Below are 21,845 nucleotides of genomic sequence, written 5' to 3'. Positions count from 1 at the left end.
TCAATTAAAAGCCCTCTGTTAATTTTCTGAAAGTCGAGGTAGATCATCATGAAAAGCCCCGAGAAGCTTAGTCGAAAACCTAAAACCTCAAGTTTATTTCTTATCTGATTCTGGATGCTACAGGCGACTGTAGGTTGCGTCGCCACCACCAATCAACTCGCCATCTCAGCCCGGTCAAAACCCTAATAACCTCGCTTTGGTTGGCCCCACCGTTTACCGTGGATATTGTGTTGAATGTTCATAGAAAAATAAAGGTTCTCCCTCTGCCTTTATCATTTTTATGTCGATCTCGTCATCGATAAGTCTCACCGCCAATGCCATTGAGTTCTCCATACTATTTCGACCAAAATCTAGCTAGGATCACTCCATTCCGTCGCATCTTTCGTCGTCCATTGGGGGTAAACCTCTATTTCATTTTTAGATTATTTCATAACATTTTGGGTTGTATTATGAGTAGATTTGGGTTGATTATTGTGTTTGGTTGCTTCTCGTTTAATAGGTCGACGTCTTCGTTAGTCGTCGCATGTGCCAGCACGCGCTAGTTTCGCATGTGGGTGTTGTTATGTCGAGTCTTCTGGTTGACTGAGTCAACTCGCCTGAGTCAGTTTACTCAACTCAGATTGAGTCAGCCTGTTGACCTTTAACCTAAACTATTGATTGTTAACCAAATCGTTGACTTTGACTTTGACTTTGACCCGTTGATCATTGATTTTGACAAAAAAAGTTAACTTTTCTAAAAATGGCATATTTTATGTTTTTCGGCATCCTGAGTCTGAATCAAAAGTTTGTTTCACCAAATACGAACCCGTTAAGTTGTTTTTCAGTATTTTAATTTCCAATTTGAATAATTTTCCCGATTAAGTTTTGTTTCTGATATAATTTGTTTTTCCATGGATCTGAGATATCATGGGAAATTGAAATTAAGTTCAAGGGTGATCTAATGGAGTTTAATTGATTGATTGATGTGGAATGAATATTGAGGTAATACTATTATACCTTATGCACGCTTTACGGTACATGTTGGTAATTGACTAATGCATGATTTAAAATGTTTAGTCAAGTAAATCCTTATGAATATTCTTAAATTCGTACTAAATATGGTAAAAAGATATTAAATTGGTTAAGACTTGAACTAAATATGGTATAAAGTTGGTATATTGAATAAGACTTGGATGACTTGCATAAAGAATTAGAAGACAGATAGGAAAGAATTTCAAGATCTGTTCAGCCAGGACTCTGAAGGTGATCAATTTAGTTATCGCAGTCAGTGTTAGAAAGTAAATATTCGTAAAATATATCGATATGAATAATTACCACGTATCGCACTATTGGGGTTTTTTCAATACAAGTTGACGATATCTTGATAAATCAACTTGAATCTTGAATATCGTACATCATCGTATCACCCCGATTGGATTACGTTACCAAGAATTCTTCAGGAATCAAAATGTCAAGAATGGCCCTAATGGTCTGAATCTTGAATCTTGAATATCGTACATCATCCTGTTACACACGAATCATAATTAGTCATGAAACACCATTTTTTTAATATTGATTATATATGTTAACGAATGAACCCCTTAATAGGTACCTCGATTATGAAATTTGACCAATCTACAGAAGTCTCACGTTTTCCCTCCCTCATAACTACCCGAAAAATACAAAAATCCTCTAGTGCGTTCCCTATGAAAAAATATGTTTTCTCTAATTTATATAATGTATGATTTCTTATATCTGGTTTCTGATTACTGGTTTCTGATCTCTGATTTCTGATTACTGGTTTCTGATCTCTGGTTCCTTATTTATGATATTAATGTCTCTTATCTAATATGTTTTTTTGGGGTATTATCTGGGTAGGTGTCTGGAGACTCTGAGGTTCAACTAGTTGGTAATTCATTTCTGTTCTGATCTTCCATATTAGACTCTTAGATCCTAGGGGTCTAGTGTAAGTCTTTATGGATGCATGTTTTGGGGATTTACATTTGGTGTACGGTTGGAGGCTAGTTATGTGTTTAAATATAAAAAAACCCTATTTATGGTTTCTATTTTCTGATATATAATATATCTGGCTCCCAATCTTTGATATTATTGGTTTCTGTTAAACTGATTTATAGTGGGGTATTAATTGGGTAGGATGAAGTCTCTGAGGTTCAGCTAGTTGGTAATTCCTTTATGTTTTGATCTTCTATATTGGACTCTTAGATCATAGGGGTCTAGGCCAAGTCCTTGTGGATGCTTGTTTTGGGGTACTCATATGGTGTATGGGTGAAGGGTAATACAGTGATTTTAAAAATATGTTTTACTAAAATAAATTACTACTATTTTTAAACTATGATTACATTTTATTATGGTTTTGAGGGAACACACTAAACGTCTATTTTTAATCTCATAAACCTAATCCTCTGAATGTTTCCTCTTAATTGTAAGCTTCTTGTCTTTTACCTGAAGAAATATCAGTGGAACCTCAGCTCATCATAAAAACCTAAAGATGCCTGAACCAAATGAGAAAATTTTTGTGTTTGTCTTTTATATGCATGTCCTTTAGATTCATATGGTAGTTCTTTATTACTAAGCTTCTCAAAGCTAACTCTTTTACTCACCATTTCAGGTTAAAAATATTGATTCAGTATAGCTATCGACTTCAGTAATGTAAGTTCCTTCGGCTTTTCTTGTAGAATACGGTACATTGTAATTAGGGGCATGTAGGTCACATTTGATTTTTATATTGAGTATGAAACTTGTATGATTTTAATTATGTTGGTAATATATAAATGGTTTTCTAAACTTGTATTTTATTTATAAATTGTTTTATGATTTTACATGTTTTAACAAAAATTTTAATTTTTTTCGAATTTTAATGGGCCACTCCAGTGGCCCTAATGTGACACCTCGGATCGAATCAAGTCACCCGCATCGGTCAGGGGGTATTACACTTTGTATTAAGTTTATTGATATATTTTAGGCTTAAGGGTCACATTTGTTAGTAGACCCAATTTATCATTTTCAACCCTATTGTATTTTCACACCAATTTAACCCTCAAAATTGTTTAATTGCATCATTATATATCCTTTCACTAACTTAAACCCTTAAATTATAAACCCTAAGTTATTGTTTATGGTTTATGTTTTAGAGGTAATAAGGTTATGGTTTAGGATTTATAAATTAGAGTTTTAAGTTAGAGGTAGGATATAAAATGATGCAATTGAGTAACTTTAATGACTAAATTGATGCAAAAAATACGATAAAGATAAAAATAATAAATTACGTCTAAAATAAGGGCAAAAGTTACCTTTTTGTCTTTATTTTAAATGTAGTGAATTGAAATAGATTAATGAATATAACGAGATAAACATTTGACCCTAATCCAATAATTTGTGATCCAACCCTACTTTACAGGGTTTTTCTTTTTAAAAAAACCAAGATTAGGTTACCTTTTTTGAAGGGTAATGTCGGGTTGTGTTGGATTCAATTTCAGAGTCAAAAATATCTGGTCGATTCAATCAAAAAATAATATTATAATTGATTTTTATATATTTAGGGATAATGTTTATAAAATCCATCTATATATATTAATTATGTCTTTATCTTACCTGATAAAAATGAAAATATATGTATATTGGGTAGAATTGAATCAGGTGTGGATATTTACCTTAAAAATTAATTCAAATTTTATATCAGATTAATTTTCTTAAACTCGGATCAAGTAGTAACATATAAAAGAATATTATACTCGAATCAGATTTGAGTAGATTAAAATCTAACTCGATATGATCAGATTTGAGTACGAAAACCTAACTCGATATGATATGATGATCTGTAAATATAATAACTTTAGTTTCAGGTTGAAGCAAGTAAAGGGGAAAAAAGGAGTTGCAATGTTTGACCATGCCACCACGTATACCCTAACTAGAATGGCGACGTTGTTAATGCAGGGCAGGATTTTTGGTCATTTTAGCCAAAAGCTAGGTAACTGCTTTTGACTTTAGCGTTCCTTCTGTCTTTTCTTGTACCATTTACACAATTGAGCAATCTCCACATTCACACACACAAAAAGAGCTATCTAAGAATAAGTAAATCAATTTAGATCATACCTAATTCATTTATTGTTAAAGGTGCTCTTCACTTTTTTCCTTTGCGTGAACGTTGATTAGTGGAATGTCATTGTCTATCCAGTTAAAGGAAAAATGACTAATCAGAAATAATCTCCTTTAATCATATAATCAAAATTAAAGTACAAAACCCCAAGGAAGACGACAAGCGTAAATAATTGCAGCCTCTAAGGACAACAACAAATTAAAGACTATAATACCATTAATCAACCAAAAAGGAAAAGAAAACCCTTTTTTTTGCTACTTCATTTCCCTTTGCCCGTTTGAAAATACAAGACAACTTGTTCGTTTTCCTCTTCATTGTCTCCTTATATTAGGGGCATTGATCCTTATATTAAGGGGGGGGGGGACATTCACCTACAAATATACTGGAGCCCTTTGGCAAATTGTTTTGTAATGAAATCTTCTTCTTTTTCCCCGGAAAATCCTCATGATGTAATCCGGTTTTGGATCAATGCTTGATTCCAAATCAGCCCGTTACTATAGGACAAAGAAGAAGAAGAAAACCGTCATAATCCTAGAAGAATGTAGTACACCAGTGTAATTGGTAATGCTATCAACATCCCAAAGATGACCCTGCAAAATTGCAATTCGAGATATCGGTTTCAGTTTTGTATGAAATTCGTGTTCGACACATATTTCGAATTTTGTATGAGTCGATTCGGTGTCTACTTACGCAGTGCTAAGAATTGCAGGGTGAACATTGTACTCCTTGGCGAACACAAAGGGTACAATTCCTTGTGGCAAAGCAGCCTGTTAATTACACCAAAGGTTTACTTGAATCGATTGTGACATTCAAAGAAGCTAACACGGTTATGGAGGGAACGTGAGTTTTCTTTTTTACCTGAACAATGGCGATGCGGAGGAGGGTGCCACGCAACCCTACTGCGATCGAAGCAGCAGCCATGACGGCCGGGCCGGTCAAGAACCTAACTGCCATGGCAAAGGTAGCTACTGAGTTTCCACAAGCGATCAACTTTGGTTGCAGAGCCATAAACAGACCTTTTCACCATGTCAAAAAAAGGATCAACAATTAGGACTTCCCCAGGGATACGATCAATATCGATTACGGAAAAGTTCTTACCTAAACTAAACATGGCCATTCCTAGTCCGGCATCTGACAAGATGGAGATAGATTTCTCTAATATTTTCGGCATATTCACATGCCACCTGCAATTAAGAACACAAATCAGTAAATTTCCAAAAGAATGGGGTACTTGGTGAACGAAGTTCGAATCAACTCACCTGAAAGCAACAAGGGACCAAACCAGTCCAATGATGCTGGAATACGTGTTGGGGTTTCGGATAAGCTTGCGCCAAACCATGATCAAGATCAATCGGGTCATTACACTGGCCGGAGGCATTTGTTTGCCAACACCAGAAGGTGCTCCAGTGGCGGCCTTAGGGTGGAGCACCGCTGTTGAATTGGACATCAACTTATTGACTTGGTTCGGCCCTTCTTTATCTCTCTCACCTTCCCCATCTCTTCTTCCAGAGAAGTTAAAGTTCTCTCCATTGAAGTCACCACTGCATGTCATAGCTTCACACCAAAAGCACATTTTTTTATGAAAAAAATCGATGCAAGTCGGATGAATGAATGAAATTTTATATATACCTTTGTTTTCCCCGTTTTGAGGGTGATCGGAAACCAACATCCTGATCTCTTTAGCACCATGATCAGACCGTCCAGATTGCTCGGACTCCGTCCCACCAAAGACGTGCAATCCATCGCCTTCCGATACCGGCAAAGCACTGGAACTCCACACAAACATGTGCAGTTCCTTTGCATCATGATTCACTTTATTATTCTCCTGCTGCAGCTGGGACTGGCTATTTTTACTTGTGTTCTTCGTGAGGGACGAAAATTCAGGATTCGGAGCAGGGTACGATGAAGGCGCCGAATGTGCTGGATAAAACCCGATTCGTGGAGAGACGACCGTACAATTCTCTTCAAAATTCGACGGTCTTGGAGTTGGTCCTCTCGATGATTGAACCGAGTACAAATCAGCTGAACCGAAATTAGATTGTCTTCCAGGAAATCCCATCATTGAATAAAAGTCGGAGTTGTTGAAATTCGAGCCTCTCGGAGTCGGATTCCGCGACGAGCTCAAGCTGTATATCTCGGCACCGGTGAGATTCGATGGCCTCGGTGTCAATGCCGGAAGCGAGCAAGGCCCCAACGACCTCCTTGACGCATTGGATTTCCTCACCACAATGTGCAGCTTCCCGTCTTCGCCGATTTCAGCGTCGGTTTCGAGGAAATCACGTCCGTCTAGCGAAACCACATCGGAATCGACTTTAAAGGAAACAATGGAGCCCGCGGTTTCCGGGAACTGCTCCATGATGAGTAATTTAGCACCACGATACTCGAAGAGGAAAAGAAGCAGAGTGTACCAAATAATACACTGGAGCACCACGACTTGAACCATTAACATCCCCGAGTACTTCCCGTACATGGCGATCAAGAGTGGAATTCCCATGACCAGAGTGTTGGGAAGAGTGGATAGCGAGAAAATGGTAATCATCCATTCGAGGCTTCCATTTTTAGTGAAATTAGCCCACAAGGCGAGCACGAACAGCATGATGAGTTTCTGAAGAGTATCGGCCGCTACGAACTTGAAGTTCATGGCGTAAGGGTCGTTGGTTGAAATGAAATGGAAAGACAAGAGAGGAACGGCGAATATAGCAACAAATCGATTGATTCCCGAACACTGGGCGGGTGAGAAAATCTTCCACCAACGAACGGAACCGTAAGCTAAGATCATAGCTACGTATAGTGGAATCACCGCCGTTAAAACGGTGTAAAGATCGCCCCAACTGATCATCTTTCTGATCACAGTAAATAACTGTAGAAGATCTAGTGGAAGTTAGAGATGACGATAATGGAAGGGTAAAATGGGGACTACGAGAAAACCGTTGCTCCTCAAAGAGGATGAAATCTGTGTTTCTTTGACTACAGCCTGCTGCTCGTTGAGACTTGTTTCATATACTGCAATTTTTCCTCCATATATATATATATATATATATATAACATGGGTGACGAAGCTAGAGATATTTGGGAAGAAAGAAAATAAGAGAAGAAAAATATACTTTTAGCAGAAAGATGTAATAAAATGTAAATATATATAAGGTGGAGAGATAGGGAAGGAGGGGAATCATATAAAGTGCAGGGACAGAACCGGAATAATATGAAAGAATAATGAGGAGAGGGATCAAATTAATATCTTTTCAAAAAATATTAATTAATTTCATGTTATTATCATTAATTTTATTCGAATTTTTTGGATAATCTGTATTTATTACCCAAGAGAATCAGAAAACTGTTATATATGAACAGTAACGTTACAAAGATAACAAACTTTTAAAACAGAAGCCCTTAGCAACTGATAACCAAAAAACCAATACAAGATGATCAATAGAGAGGGAAGCGCTTCAAGATATCACACAATGTTCCAGCTAGCGCAGAGGGCGGCGTTCCTCGAATCTGCTTCGTTGATAGAGCAACCACATAACCTGATTCGTACGACAGCTTTGACATCCTCAACCAAAAATCATTAATTTTATTCGAATTCAATTAAGTTAAGTCCAACAAATCCCAGAACTAATTTTTATTCATTTCTTTAATCAAGCTTTAAGTTCGAGTTTATTTTTTTAATCCCAAACCTAACATAGTTTAACTACAAACAATCTAAATCAATTTGAACTCTAACTCGATTCAATCTTGTACCGACCTGAAAATCTCGAGTTAATATTGAGGGTTGATCCGGGTCAGTAAGGAGGTGAGTCTGGAGATGTTGGGCTGATAGATTTAGTATCGGGCCCTGTTGGTAGTGGTTTGGAGCCCAAAAAGTTTAGTTTCGGGATGACTTTGTAGGAGGGAGCAATTTGGGAGGACCAAAAGTGTAAATTATACATTACAAAAAAAAATTGATTCTTAGGTCTTATATTAGCCTTGCCGTGAGTTAAGGAGAGAGATCTGGGTAACATCATTCCTATCTTACCTTTCAATATTAATAAATAATCAATATAATTTATAATATTTTATTTTAATAAAATATATTAGTTTTAATATTTTTATAAATAGTATTGAATAAATTATTATAATATTTTAAAATGAAAAGTTGTTATAAAAAATATTATTTATTATATTCAATATTTATAATAAATAAATTTTAAAATTTTGTTAACTAATAAAAAGTGATTTACATAACATAATCTCTCTCTCTCTCTTTAGAAGTAACTAACTTTATTCACATTAAGAAATATCTCAAATTAAAATAAAGATTTACTATCACAATAGTAAATTAAACACATGATTTGAAAATTTCGTATAATCATTGAAACAAAACTAGCAACTTAAGATCACAAAAGGATCATACAAGTAAAGATTAAATTTAACCAAGAAACTCATACAAAGATATATACAAACAGATCTGATTGCATCGATAAACGAACCATAAAAGGGGATAAACCTATTGAAAGACCACTGATAAACTGCGAACCAGACTCGAGCGACATGAAAAGTTATCCATAAATGTAAATCGGGTATCTAAATCTAATTCGAGAGTCCAAAGCAAGAAAGATCAACAAGATATCAGATAAGCGCCTTCTTGATCAGTCGTGAAGATGTCAAATCAACCCTTAAAAAAAAGATAAATAAAAAAAGTCAAAGAACCGAAAAAATATGAAAAAAACATAAGAAAATGTAACATCATATGAAAACGTACAATATAAGATAAACTTATTGAAAATCAAAAAACAAAAGAAAATAAAGATATAATATAGAGAAAAAACAATAAAAACAATATCGGTGATTAGCATCCAACATTAAAATTAGTGTCACCGTCAATGAACAAAGACGAAAAAGAAAAGAAATGAGCGATGCACCAATAAGAACAAACTAGGTTTTTTTCTTATAAAAGCACATAATATAATGTCAAACACCATAAAATAATTTTAAAAAAATATAATTTACATTGGGTAAGGATGTATTTATGAGTGGAAGATTTTTTCAAAGTTAAAGATGAGAGAAGAACCAGATTGGATTGAACGTTGTGTGTGTGTTTTATACAGTGTTTTGAAAACCGGACCGGATCGGTTGATTTAACCGGTTCAATCGGGAATCGTTGTTTAGTTCGGTTCAATCTACACTGGTTGAACCACTATTAGTGAACCTACTGGAACCGTTGAACCGTTCAAACCAGACCGGCTGAAAATCGAAAAAAAATCTAAAAAAACCGTCAATTTTGTTTTTTTTTTTTAAATTAAACCAAACAACGTCTTTTGTTAAACGAGCCAAGTCGAACTCGAGTATTGTTGGGCTCAACTCGAACTTGAAAACTTTAAAAGTAAGCTCAACTCGACTCAAACTCACGAGCTAAAAATTATCAAGTTCAATTCGAACTCGAAATATAATATTGAAACTTGAACTCGAAAATGCTTGAACTCAAAAAAAATTTAGAAATTCGATTGAAGCCTAAAATTCGAGTTTGATTGAAGTGAAAGAATAATTCACTCAATGTTCACCAAAATGCTCCATGATTTTGAATGTCAAATTACCTCTATTATTTATAGAAGTTAGTTGCGATGCTCTTCTATGTTTCTTAGCCATGTGGGATTGTTTTGTTCTCATATTTTTACTCTTTAGACTTTTGGGATTCTCTTCTATATTTATTAGCCATGTGATATTGTTTTGTTCTCATATTTTTACTCTTTAGACTTTTGTGATGCTCTTCTATGTTTTTTAATCATATGGGATTGTTTTTTTAAAAAAAATTAAACCAAACAATATCATTTTGTTATGATTTTTTAGCCCCAAATTTATTTTTTAATTATAGTTATATAATTATATTTATTATTTAATATGTTTTACTTTAAATATTATGTTGTAGTTAATTTGAATTATTTTGTTTCACTTGATTTTATGGTTTTTAATTTATATATATTATGACTTGTTTTGAATATGACTTGTGATATAAAAAATATTTTTTATTAAATATTTTTGGTATTTTTATTTAATTTTTTAAATAATTATGACATCATCCTGTTCTTCTGATCGGTCGGATCGATTTAACCGGTTGAACCAGTGAACCGATAAATAACCGATTCACTAACCGGTCCGATTCTGAAAACCATGGTTTTATACGTACAAATCCAATCAACCAATTTGTGGATTATGTGATCAGAATTTTAAACATATACTCCATAGCTTTTGACTTCATCCATTTTTAATTTTACTCACTGCTCTCGTAAGTAAAAAAAATTAGTTGACCCTTATTCTTATATGTAATGGGATAAGAGGGAGGTAAGATAGTAAGTTGCCCTCAACGTCAGGTTGAGAGCACCTTCCGTGGGAGACCTCTAAATTATGAAATACCTTCCGTATGACTCGATCCCGCGACCTCAAGATTAAAAACTTTGTGCTCTACCAACTGAGCTGGATGGTCATTTCATAAGACTTGGAACAATTCATAAGACTTGAGACCGCTGTATTCTACACATATAAAACACGTACAAAATTAAATAACACTTGGCTTAAATATATATTGTATTTAAATTAATATTTTTAAAAAATATTCAAAAATTGGTTACTGGATTTAATTTCATATGTTATTTTAGTACTTTAATTAATAATGTTAACTTCTTATAAGATAATATTTTACAAAACTTTCTTAATTTATTGACAACACATACACATCTGGCATACGTAACTGTTCGAACTTAATACTTCTTAAAAAATAATATTTTCTTTTTACCACTGAATTATTTGATGGGTACACTTGAACTTCTGTTTTTCGTATGAATCTCGAATATCTCAAAAATATGTATTGATTTAAAGTTGAAGTTTCATGGATAAAGTACACAAATTGTCTATCGGCTATGAAATATTACTTTATTAAGTCCCTTGACTATTTAAAGTTACAAAATGGTCTCTCGACTATAGGGAGTATCTTTGTTAAGTCTCTCAACTATTAAAAGTTACAAAATAGTTACTCGACTATTCATTATGTTCCAAACTCGTCATTTTCAATTAAAAATTAACGGTCGTTTAAGTTGGACTTCAACATATTAATTGAAATGTGATAGCCTTTTGATATTATGATATAATATTATGAGATTACGAGTTTGGAACAAAATGAATAGTCGAGTGACCATTTTGTGACTTTTGATAGTCAATGGACTCAATAAAGCAACTCCCTATAGTTACAGGATTATTTTGAAACTTTTAACAGTCAAGAAACTTAATAAAACAATATTATATAGTCAAGAGACCATTTGTATACTTTAGCCAAATTTCATAATAGAATATTGTTGTAATAAAATAAAGTCATCAATAATCATTAATTTATTAATTAAAAGATTTATTTTAATGACAAATACACTAAGATATAAAATATATATACATGTTGTCTACTTTAGACCAAACAATGGTCTTGGCTTAATAATTGCTTGGCTTAATAATTTGATACATGTTTAGTTTCCTAAGAAATCAAGGTTTGAATATTTTTTGTCCGAATTTACTTTCCTTTGTTTTCTTTCAACCAGAGGGTGACACATACCACTTTATGATTGGTGGAAATAAATATATTAAATTAAAATAAAGTTAGTCCTCGAACCGAATGGTGATATGTGGCATGATTTGATTGGATGATTAAATTTATTTTAATTTATTAAAAGTATAACTAAATTGAGAAAATATGTAAATAACACGGACCAAAGCGTGATTATATCAAAATATTCAACTGCCTTTAACGATAATTAACTCGGGGTGACCACATCTTAATTAAATAAAAACGAAAGTAACCATATCTTATATTTTTTTTAAATCAATAACCAAAAGTGAACAAAGCACAAACATAAGTGATCATCTGTGTAGTTAACCCTACCTTTAATAAAAATACTAAAAAGGAGAATGAAGTTAAAGTTTAAGTGTCAATTTGAATGAACACTCCTTTATAAGGATCGACATTTGTTTTAATATTTAAGATTTTTTTTATTTTTTATTGATATTTTATATTTATACCCTAAAATTTTATAAATTCGTTTCTCTCTAATTAAAAGATTGTCACTTAACATAAAATCATATATTCGTTTCTACTTCTTTAAACACTAACACAAGAAAAAATGTCTAATTTATGTATCAAATGTTTCTGTAAGTCATGGTAATTTCATAATACATTTAATATAACATTTTTAATAACTAGAGAGGGAATAAAATTATTTAAAAACATCAAAATCATCGAATACTTTGCAACATACCTATGTACGATTATATTAATATGTAAGGGAGAATTAAAATTTTCTAACTTTTAACTATATATTTTATTTGTAATGAGGTTGACCATGAATGAATCAATTGGATTTTCTTTTACAGAATTTTTCAATGAATCAAATGATTTTGCATTCGAGCATTTCTTGATGCAAAATCATTGATGATAGTGTCAACATCAATCCGACATATTTTTTTCAATACATAACATAACATTTGAAAAATAAAATAACGTTCTTATCTAAATTTGAAAATATATAAAAATCAAATGAAATAATTTGAAAACGTGATCTACCTAGAATTTTAAGAATAATCTTCAATATGATTCAAGCACCACAATTGATGATAAACAATTGTGTTTGTGAGAAATATGATAAATTAAAAAATAATAATAATAATTTTTAGAGGAACCGTAAAACATGAAAGAGAAAAAAAAAAGCATACAAATTATACATAAAATTTTCCCTCCCATTTTGTTTTGAAGAAAAAAAAAATAACGTTAATAAAATTTTCCCCACCTGTCCTGGCCCAGCCTGACTCTAATCAACATGTGTTAATATATGGTGAATGGATCACAGTTAAAACTTTGTTGCTTATTAACATCAAACCCATCTATTCAACGAGAAGTTAGTGCGAGATTCTTAATATACAATTAAAAAAAGTTATTGGTTTTGTTATTATTTAAATAATAAAATCGGTAAATATTATTTAAAATATTATTATTTTTATCTAAAACATCAATATTTTTTAACATTTCTGATAAAGTACCCAACAATAATAAAATCGGTAGAAAAAATAACAAAACCGATAGAAATAATAATATTTCCGATAATTTTTTACCAATTTTGTTATTTAAATAATAATAAAATCAGTAACGTTATTTTTTAACCGTATATTAAAACTGACTCACGTTATCATTTCCCCCATTCAACAGCTCAGCAATATTTCCCAACATTGAACCATCTCAATAATCCATTGTTAAAAAAGGCTAACAAATTACTTGTTCAGGAAAATAACACTTTCAACTCTCTCAATAATTATTTATATATACGGTTAAGATTCAGTTAGATTTAGTGTAAAATTTTTAATTTTATATCTTTTTAGGATATTAGATGAAAGGGAAATTACAGACTTAAATTAACTCATTTTTTATATTTTTTTAGGATCATGAAAGGGAAATTAAAAGTTAATATTAACTCGTTTTTTAATGAATATCTTTTATTTTTTTACCATTAATCACAATCTTTGGTTTTCATCATCTAACGAAACAAAAAAGATATAAACTAAAAAAAATTACACTATGTAATAAGATCTTAGCCCTATATATATAATTTCATAATTCAAGGTGCTAAGTGGTTTGAAAATTTGCAGTCTCATCGAGTCTAAAAATTCGTCTCAACCTAATTTTGTCATGGAATTTGACAAAATTCTACAGTACTTTCTCAACTTTTGGACCAAAATAGTTAGCCATTGACTTCAAAATTCTAACAATGACCAGTTTCTCTAAAAAGATTAGAGATGGGTATAAGACTCGAATCCGACGGATTTCGACATGATCTGAAAAAATAATATAATTTTATCTTATATATATTTAGGGATAATTACAATAATATCCCTCTATACATTATTTTTTTCAACTAAATCTCTATTTTTATTGAATAAAAATAATATTTATTAATAAATATATTATTTCGGGTCGTACTCGGATTTTATCTCAAAAAGTTGAGTGAGGTTCAAATCGGGAGGAGAATGCAAAAATTTTCAGTTGGATGGAGGATGTAAAATTTTCGGATAAGATCAGAATGACCGAAACCCGACCTAAACCCAACATGTGTCCATCCCTAAAAGAGATATATGTTCAACTTTTACAAAAAAATTATCGATCAAGTTTATGATTTATTAATAAGAAATATTATTTTGCCCTGGATTGATATTAAATTTAGAGTTAAACCTGAAGCAATCCATCTCTCTTCCCTTTATAATTTCTTTTGAAAAAGCTTAATGATCAATTATAAATATATCAACAAATAGTTGAAAATAATTTTTGGTAGCATAATTTGTATGAATGAAAGTGAGAAGTGATTGTGAAGATTGGTTGGCATAAATGCGTGTGATAAGAAAAGCATGGGTCCATCCATCTCTACCTTTTTCATTTTCATCACAAATTCTAATTTTTGCAAAGTTTGTATTAATTTTTTTCATTTTAAAAGTAATATTTTTAAAATCTATTAAATGATTTCGGTGATAAAAGATAATATTATTAATTTATTATTTTTAAAACACTCGAGTTTGAATATCTATATCTGTAGAATATATTTATGTTGACAATGATTAAAAAAATTCTGAATATGTATTATCTTAAAATGACCACGTAATATTCAAAAAGATATTCTCTATAAACGGATTGGATGATCTTATAATTTAGGATAGTTTAGAAATTTTTAAGAAAATTAATGGAGATTATACATAAAATTAATTATTTGTATAACTTTATGGCCAATAAGTTGATGGGTTTTTCCCCAATAGAGCAGCCCAGAAAATGTTTTGTAAAACAGGCCACATACATTTTTATTATACCATCTATAATATTTTTTTACAGTGTATGAAACTTATCACATTGAGATAATGAGTTCGAATAAAAAATATTTTTATTTAATTTTTAAGTTTAATATGATAAGTTTAATAAAAAATATATCTTATTAAAATTTATCACATTGAAGTGACGAGTTTAAATAAAAAATATTTTTTATTAAAATTCTTCACCCAAAATGATAAGTTTCATATTCATTATAGTATTTACCATATTCTCCAAAATAAAAATTAAGACATCTTAATGTGCTAAATAAAAAATCCGAAATCCATAATGTGAAAAAAAGCCAGTTGATGGCAGTGGTAGGTCCTACGTGGGCTAGAAGTCAAAACGTTGGGAAATTGCTTTCGGCACAATCATTCCTAAAGTCGGTGTTTAGTTCATGCAATTATCCTTAAGGTGACATTCGATGGATTTAGAATCTGTTTTCAATATTTATAGTATGTTTTCCTAGAATTCATTAAGCGTTCTTAGTCAGAGAGGCGGATATATATGATTTTGATTGGGTTCAATTGCATATCTATTATTTTAAAAAAATTATTAAATCTAGTTTAGTATATTAAGAGGAATGAAAAAATAAAGAAATTTGCATACCTATTTTTCTTGGAAAATAAAATATTAGAATTTTGAACCTTTATATTTTAGTTTCTAAATCTGTCACTGCTTAGTCGTTGAAAAAATATTATTCTTTTAGAAATTTTAAATTCAAACAATTATATCTATAAGATGTATGTATGTTATTAATGATTAGATTTTTGTATTAAATATGATTTTATATTTATTTCTGGTCAAGTGAGGGCCTAAAATGCTAAAACCTGTACAAGCCAATGCCAATTGCCAAATTCAAAGACTAAAGCACGTGTCAAATGTAGAACATCCTTTACAACTGTTTTTCTTTTCTTTGTTTGAGATAAAATTTGTCCAAGGGGAGTGGTATGTTGGTGTGAAAAAGAGAGCGTTAGGTCTTAATGATTGTGATTAAATCTTAGGGTGGATGTAACATAAAGTGGATAAGCTACCAAACTTTAAACCCCACACGAAATTTTTTTTGGGGGGGGGGACCGAGAAGGTTAATGGAAAAACCTTAACCAATAACAAGGATCTAGGACCATCTAGTTCAACAAGTGGGTGATAAGAAGACCCTTAGCCAACAATGTGGTCGGGTTTTTGAGAGCCTACACGCTTCAACCAGCAATATAATGCAAAGGATCTTTAGCCAAATGTTTCCACCAGCAATGCTATATTTAGCTATGGTCGTGGATAGTTTAGGTTGGGTTTTAATTCATCTAATTCTGATAAAAAAATGAACATTTTCATCTATATCTGACTGAGTTCAAAAAAATCTGAAACTCGATTTTGATTTTTAGGTTAGAATTTGTACCCGACCTTATATATATATATATATATATATTAGGTAAAATAAAAATTTAATTACAGTGTTAACATTACAATGTTTGGTTAGAGGAATATTGTATTACTTTGTTTGATGTTTAGCATGAACGTAAAATTACAGTATTTGGTTGGAGGAATATAAGATTAATTGAATTATAATCAAATTATCCTTTAAATAATTAATATATTGAATATTGAAAATATAAAATAATTTTAAATACTTAAATTTATTAATATTTTACTAAACTAAAATATTTGTATATTATCATTATGTTTATAATTTTGAGTAAAATATAAAAAATAATAAGAATTGAAAATGATCGTTATAAGAAGAAGTCATTAAATTTAAAGATATTATTATTCAAAATGATGAAAATTATCTAATACCTATGAATTTAAAGATAATAATATTCCCATAATTTTAACAAAAAAATAATATTATTAAAAAATAATTAATACCTAATAATAATATTTTCGGTGAACCACATAATTCCGAAAAAGTATTGAGAATGCCTAATATATTCTGTCAGACTCGTTCACAGATTGAATTACTTATTCGACCCATTCTGATTAATAAAATAAATAAATCTTAACCACTCGTGTTAACATCCGACAAATGCACGTGCAAACTGATAAAGATTAGCCCACCTGTCAAAGAAGACATTTTTCTTAGGGCATTGTATTTGGACCGACAATAAAATTGCTTGGCCCAATGTTTTGGATTATCTTATAAAATATATGAAATATGTATGCTTTGAGTCTTTGACCCAAAGCTTCAACCATTTTTCAAAGTTATGATAAGGGTTAATCATAACTAGTGAACAAAATAATAATTAAAGATGAACTTCCTGCTTGCACCAATGAGATTCTGGGGCATTGGCTTATCAAAGAGTCAAAGCCTTCCATGTAAGGCTGCAAATAATATCTGACATATCATTATTTTAGTTTAATTTCATAAAGTTCAATCAATATTCCAATTTAACGAACTCGGATTTTTAAAAATTCAAAATAAATTATTTGATATTCAACTTAAAATTTACGAGCAACTAAAAAAATAATAAACTAATTTTTTAATTTTTTAAATTAAATTATTAATAATATATACATTTATATGTTCTTTTAAATGCGATATAAGATTTTCATGCACTTAAGATTTATATTCAAGCCTAAGTTTAAGCTAAGTCTGAGAATATTTTAAATTCAAATTTTTTTCAAGCTTGAACTTTAATTTTTGATTAAGTTCGAGTTAAGTTTGACAATTTTAAGCATGCGAGCTTTCGAGTCAAGTCAAACTCAAATTAGAACTTCTCAAGTTGAGTCAAGCTCAATAATACTCGAGCTCAACTCGACTCGTTTATAGTCCTACTTTCACGTGAAAAGAAAATTCTTTTTAGATGGTGTCACTCAACCACAACAAAAACCCTTGCCCTAATGGCTATTTGATGGGATATGGGGACCTGTTGAGTTTAAGGTTTTCTTGACACAATTTGGGTTACAAATCTTATTAACAAATGCAGCCAAATGCAGTGGAAAACCAAATCATTGAAAATCATGCAGTTTTAAGTTTAGGGCATGTCCTACAAAATATAAATAAAGGTTTGAGATGTAGGGTAAGGTGTCTCTGTCTCAGACAAGATCATAGGGTGTTTCTTTGGGTTTATGTGAGAAAGGGGAGGAACCCCTCCTGTTTTGCTAGCTGTTGTTGCCCCAATTGACTTCCCCTTTCATCAAAGATTTGTCAAAATCTCATAACAATGAAACATACTCAGAATCTACTTTGCTATCTTTTGGAATACTCGAAAGCAAAAAGAATCGATCCAATGAAACGACATGAAACTGGCTAGATGCCGACTGTAATCAAATATAATAGACAACATCCATAACCCTACAGCATGTTTTTACTAGTTGATTGTGGATTTACAAGCACATTAAATTAGAGAGAAGTGACAGTGCAAGGAAGCCACCTAGACTGAATGCTATACAAACAAGGACTCAGTACCAAGCCAAACCTGTAGTCTATGCGCAATGCCGAAGTGTGAAAACTTGAAACCACCGTGCCAGCTGAAGCTCAATCACCCAGAATACAAAGTGGCTGCCGCATGCTTAGATCTGCTTTAAGTGCGGGAAAACGTTCCAAGTCATGAGAATCACTTAAGATTTTTCTGCACACAGAATTACAAAGAGTGCACCAGGATTAACGGTAGAACCAGCTCTAGAGTAATGAAGATATGCCTGAAAAAGAGATCAAACAAGAAACAAAAACAATTAAATAACAAGGGCAAGGGGATAAATTCACCAATGCAGCAACATGTGCCTCTTGCAAAATGTTGCCATCCATTTCCAACCTAGCAATAGGAAATTCGGAAAGGTGTCCGGACTGTTTCTTGCTAAATCACCAGGACCACGTAGAAGAAGATCCACACTAGCTAAGTGGAAGCCATCTGATGACTTCTCAAGCATCTTCAGGCGACCTAGGCCACTTGAAGTAGATGCTACTAATATACATTTAGACTTTCTTGCCCCACGACCAACTCGTCCTCGAAGTTGGTGTAACTGAGCAATTCCGAATCTCTCAGCATTCATAACAACCATCATAGATGCATCTGGGAAATCAACACCAATCTCAATTACTTGAGTGGAAAGCAAAATATCTGTTCCTCCGGACCTAAACTTTCTCAATGTTTCTTCCTTTTCATCACCCTTCATTCTTTCATGTAATAACCCACATTTATAATCCGGAAACTGTTTTAATATGGTCTCAAGATCCACAGAAATGGCCCGAAGCTGAGGTAATTGCTCAGATTGTTCAATGACAGGATATACAAGATACAGCCTTCCTCCTGCTTCTAACTCTAACATAATCTGTAACAAAAGAAAATATTCAATCCAGTTTATGTATTCTACACCAACAGAAACAAATATGTGAACTTTAATGTACAAGTTAACAATCTTCATTTTGTTCAAGGAATGTTAAATGTATTACATTGTCTAGCTGCCGTAGCGGAACTATGAAGGGATCAAAAAAAATCTTTAGAATATATATTTGGTTCCCATAAGTTTAGATTTTTCCAAATGGCCCACCAATTAATTTAAACTTTTTAAATGCCCCCTCCCAATAAATGAGGGTGAGTTCTGCCACTGTCTAGCCCTACACTTTTCATTGCTCTGAGAACCATAAGGATCACATAATCAGACATAATCAAATCAACGAATGCTCATAAGTTTTTCTATCTTCAATTGACTTCTCGTATATGAAATGGGATGGTTACCAATCCCTAGCAGGAACTACTGCGCCAATATATTTTTTATTCCAAAAATATAAGAAAATGTGCAAATGAATGCAAATAAAATGGCACTAAAAACATCACAAAACTAACACTATACTGTCACATTTTCAGTTATCCAGCAACTATCATACTTTCTCCTTTTAAGAAAGACAGAAACAAGACACATGCAATATTTCAAAGGAGTAGAATTAGTATATGCTTTACCGCATAAATACTCTTAAAGCCATTGTCAGTTCCTTCAATGATGTATGTTTCAACGGGTATCCTTCCAGGAGGTAAGTCAGTAATCTGTAATTACAGGAACCCGAGAAAAATCATTAGCGGACAAAAAGCAATATAACTGTAAATTAGTCCCTTAATGCACCATTAAGTTTTCCAAATCCTTAAGTGTAGGCAACGAATCCGACTAACTCACCTCAATCTATCATTTTAAATTTTATGCTAATTTAGGTATTGCAAACCAAGTTTGACACTCCTTTCTATCCCAGCTCTCTACTATACTTTCATGTATCATGCTTCAATTTCCTCTCATTAAATAAATTTTAAATAAAGAAACCAATATTTTGCTCAATACAAAAAATTAAATCATGGATTCAATCTATTTAAACATGGATTGCAACTATATAGAGAATTCAAGCAGCTAGAAGTATAGCAAATGGAACGTACATTTGTCAAAGACACATCCCCATACAAAGCAAAAGCAAGGGTCCTTGGGATAGGAGTAGCTGACAAGGCGAGAAGGTGAGGAGCCTTATAGGTGTCATGTTCAGAGGAAACATCTATTTCAGCCGATTGCGTTCTTGAGCTTGTTGAAGTATAGTATAGCTATAAGGTTGAGTTTTGTAGGAATTATAGAAATGAGTTGTCAATCCCTTAAGTTAAGAGATTCTGTAATTATTTTCTGTTTTTCAATCCCTTATTTCAAGGGATTACATCTCCTAGGATTAGTTTCCTTTCTTAGAGTTTCCTAGTTTAGAGGCATAATTTGTATATAGATATGTAATATGTTCTAGTGAATGTACACAAGAATAAAAATAACAGATTTGTCTGTTTTCTACAGTCTGTTTTCTACACAGTCTGTTTTCTACATGGTATCAGGTTAGAGCGATCAATCCGATTTCCGTTTCTCTTTAAATCAATTCCTATTCAACTCTATTTTTTTCATGGCTAATCCGGATCCCTCAGCATCCGAAATCACTTCCCAGACTAGCCCCTCTCAATCTGATTTTCAGATTTCAGATTTTAAATTTTCAAAGCAACAGAGGAAAAATCGCCTTTGGTGTGAACATTGTAAGAAGCCAAGCCATATGATAGATCAATGTTGGAAGCTGCACGAAAAACCAGCCGATTGGCAGCCCACACGGTCCAGGTTTCAAAAGGAGCCTCATATTGCCTCTCAAGATGATTCCTCAAGCAGTTTTAGCAAGAAACAAATAGAGGAACTGCAGCTGATTTTGAGCAGTATGACAGCCAAGCCTACAAATTTGACTTATACTACTACTGATGGAAATAATCCATATGCTTCCTAGGTACAATGGATAATAGACTCGGGTGCATCAGATCATATGACAGGAAATATTGATCTCTTGGAGGAATATAGTGAAAGCAGCTTACCAGCTTCTATCAAAATAGCAGATGTCTCTCTCACTACAGTCAAAGGGAGTGGTTCTGTTATATTAAACAAAAATCTACTACTTCATAATGTCCTCTATGTTCCTAGACTTGCATGCAATTTGTTGTCAGTCAGCAAATTAATTAAAGATTTTGGTTGTAATGTTGTGTTTGGTACTGGTGGTTGCATTTTTCAGGCACAGGGCTCGAAGAGGGTGATTGGCAGTGCTAGGTTGGGCAAAGGATTGTACACCCTTGGAGGTAAAGCATCTCATAATCATGCCTTATCCAGTGCTCTTAGGAAACCAATTTTATCTTCTGATCTCAATACCATTAAAATTATGTTATGGCACTCTAGATTAGGTCATCCTAATTTTTTCTATCTTTCCAAAATGTTACTGAACTTATTCATTAATAAAGATCCAACTTTGTTTTCCTGTGAAATTTGTCAAATGGCCAAACACACCAGAAAACCATATATTCCAGCCAAATTTGAACCAACACCACCTTTTTCCATCATCTATAGTGACATTTGGGGCCCTTTTCCTGTCAAAAGTATTTCTGGGTATAAGTGGTTTGTGTCTTT

The 21,845-nt window shown here is 32.3% G+C and overlaps 1 protein-coding gene and 1 pseudogene across 1 annotated transcript; both read right to left on the bottom strand.

Moving 5' to 3' along the window:
* Window positions 1-4,248: 4,248 nt before the first annotated feature.
* LOC120178930 (auxin efflux carrier component 3-like) lies at window positions 4,249-7,025 on the bottom strand. Its single transcript, XM_039184688.1, has 6 exons — window positions 5,726-7,025; window positions 5,356-5,650; window positions 5,195-5,280; window positions 4,955-5,112; window positions 4,787-4,863; window positions 4,249-4,686 (listed from the first exon to the last, which is right to left on the bottom strand). Exons 1-6 carry the CDS (start codon window positions 6,933-6,935, stop codon window positions 4,620-4,622), a joined length of 1,893 nt encoding a protein of 630 aa, XP_039040619.1. The 5' UTR covers window positions 6,936-7,025; the 3' UTR covers window positions 4,249-4,619.
* Window positions 7,026-18,185: 11,160 nt separating this feature from the next.
* On the bottom strand, window positions 18,186-20,955 carry LOC120178870 (annotated as a pseudogene).
* Window positions 20,956-21,845: the final 890 nt, after the last annotated feature.

This window comes from Hibiscus syriacus, unplaced genomic scaffold (genome assembly GCF_006381635.1).
Source record: "Hibiscus syriacus cultivar Baekdansim isolate YM2019G1 unplaced genomic scaffold, ASM638163v2 tig00112383_pilon, whole genome shotgun sequence".
In the NCBI taxonomy this organism is placed as follows: Eukaryota; Viridiplantae; Streptophyta; class Magnoliopsida; order Malvales; family Malvaceae; genus Hibiscus; species Hibiscus syriacus.
This window is presented reverse-complemented; position numbering and strand designations above follow the sequence as displayed.

Excerpts from the sequence above, each read along its gene's own strand:
- LOC120178930 (XM_039184688.1), bottom strand. The coding sequence starts at position 6,935 with ATGATCAGTTGGGGCGATCTTTACACCGTTTTAACGGCGGTGATTCCA. Across the intron at positions 4,864-4,954 it reads TCCGCATCGCCATTGTTCAG|GCTGCTTTGCCACAAGGAAT; the intron begins GTAAAAAAGAAA and ends TGTAATTAACAG. Across the intron at positions 4,687-4,786 it reads CCTGCAATTCTTAGCACTGC|GGTCATCTTTGGGATGTTGA; the intron begins GTAAGTAGACAC and ends GCAATTTTGCAG.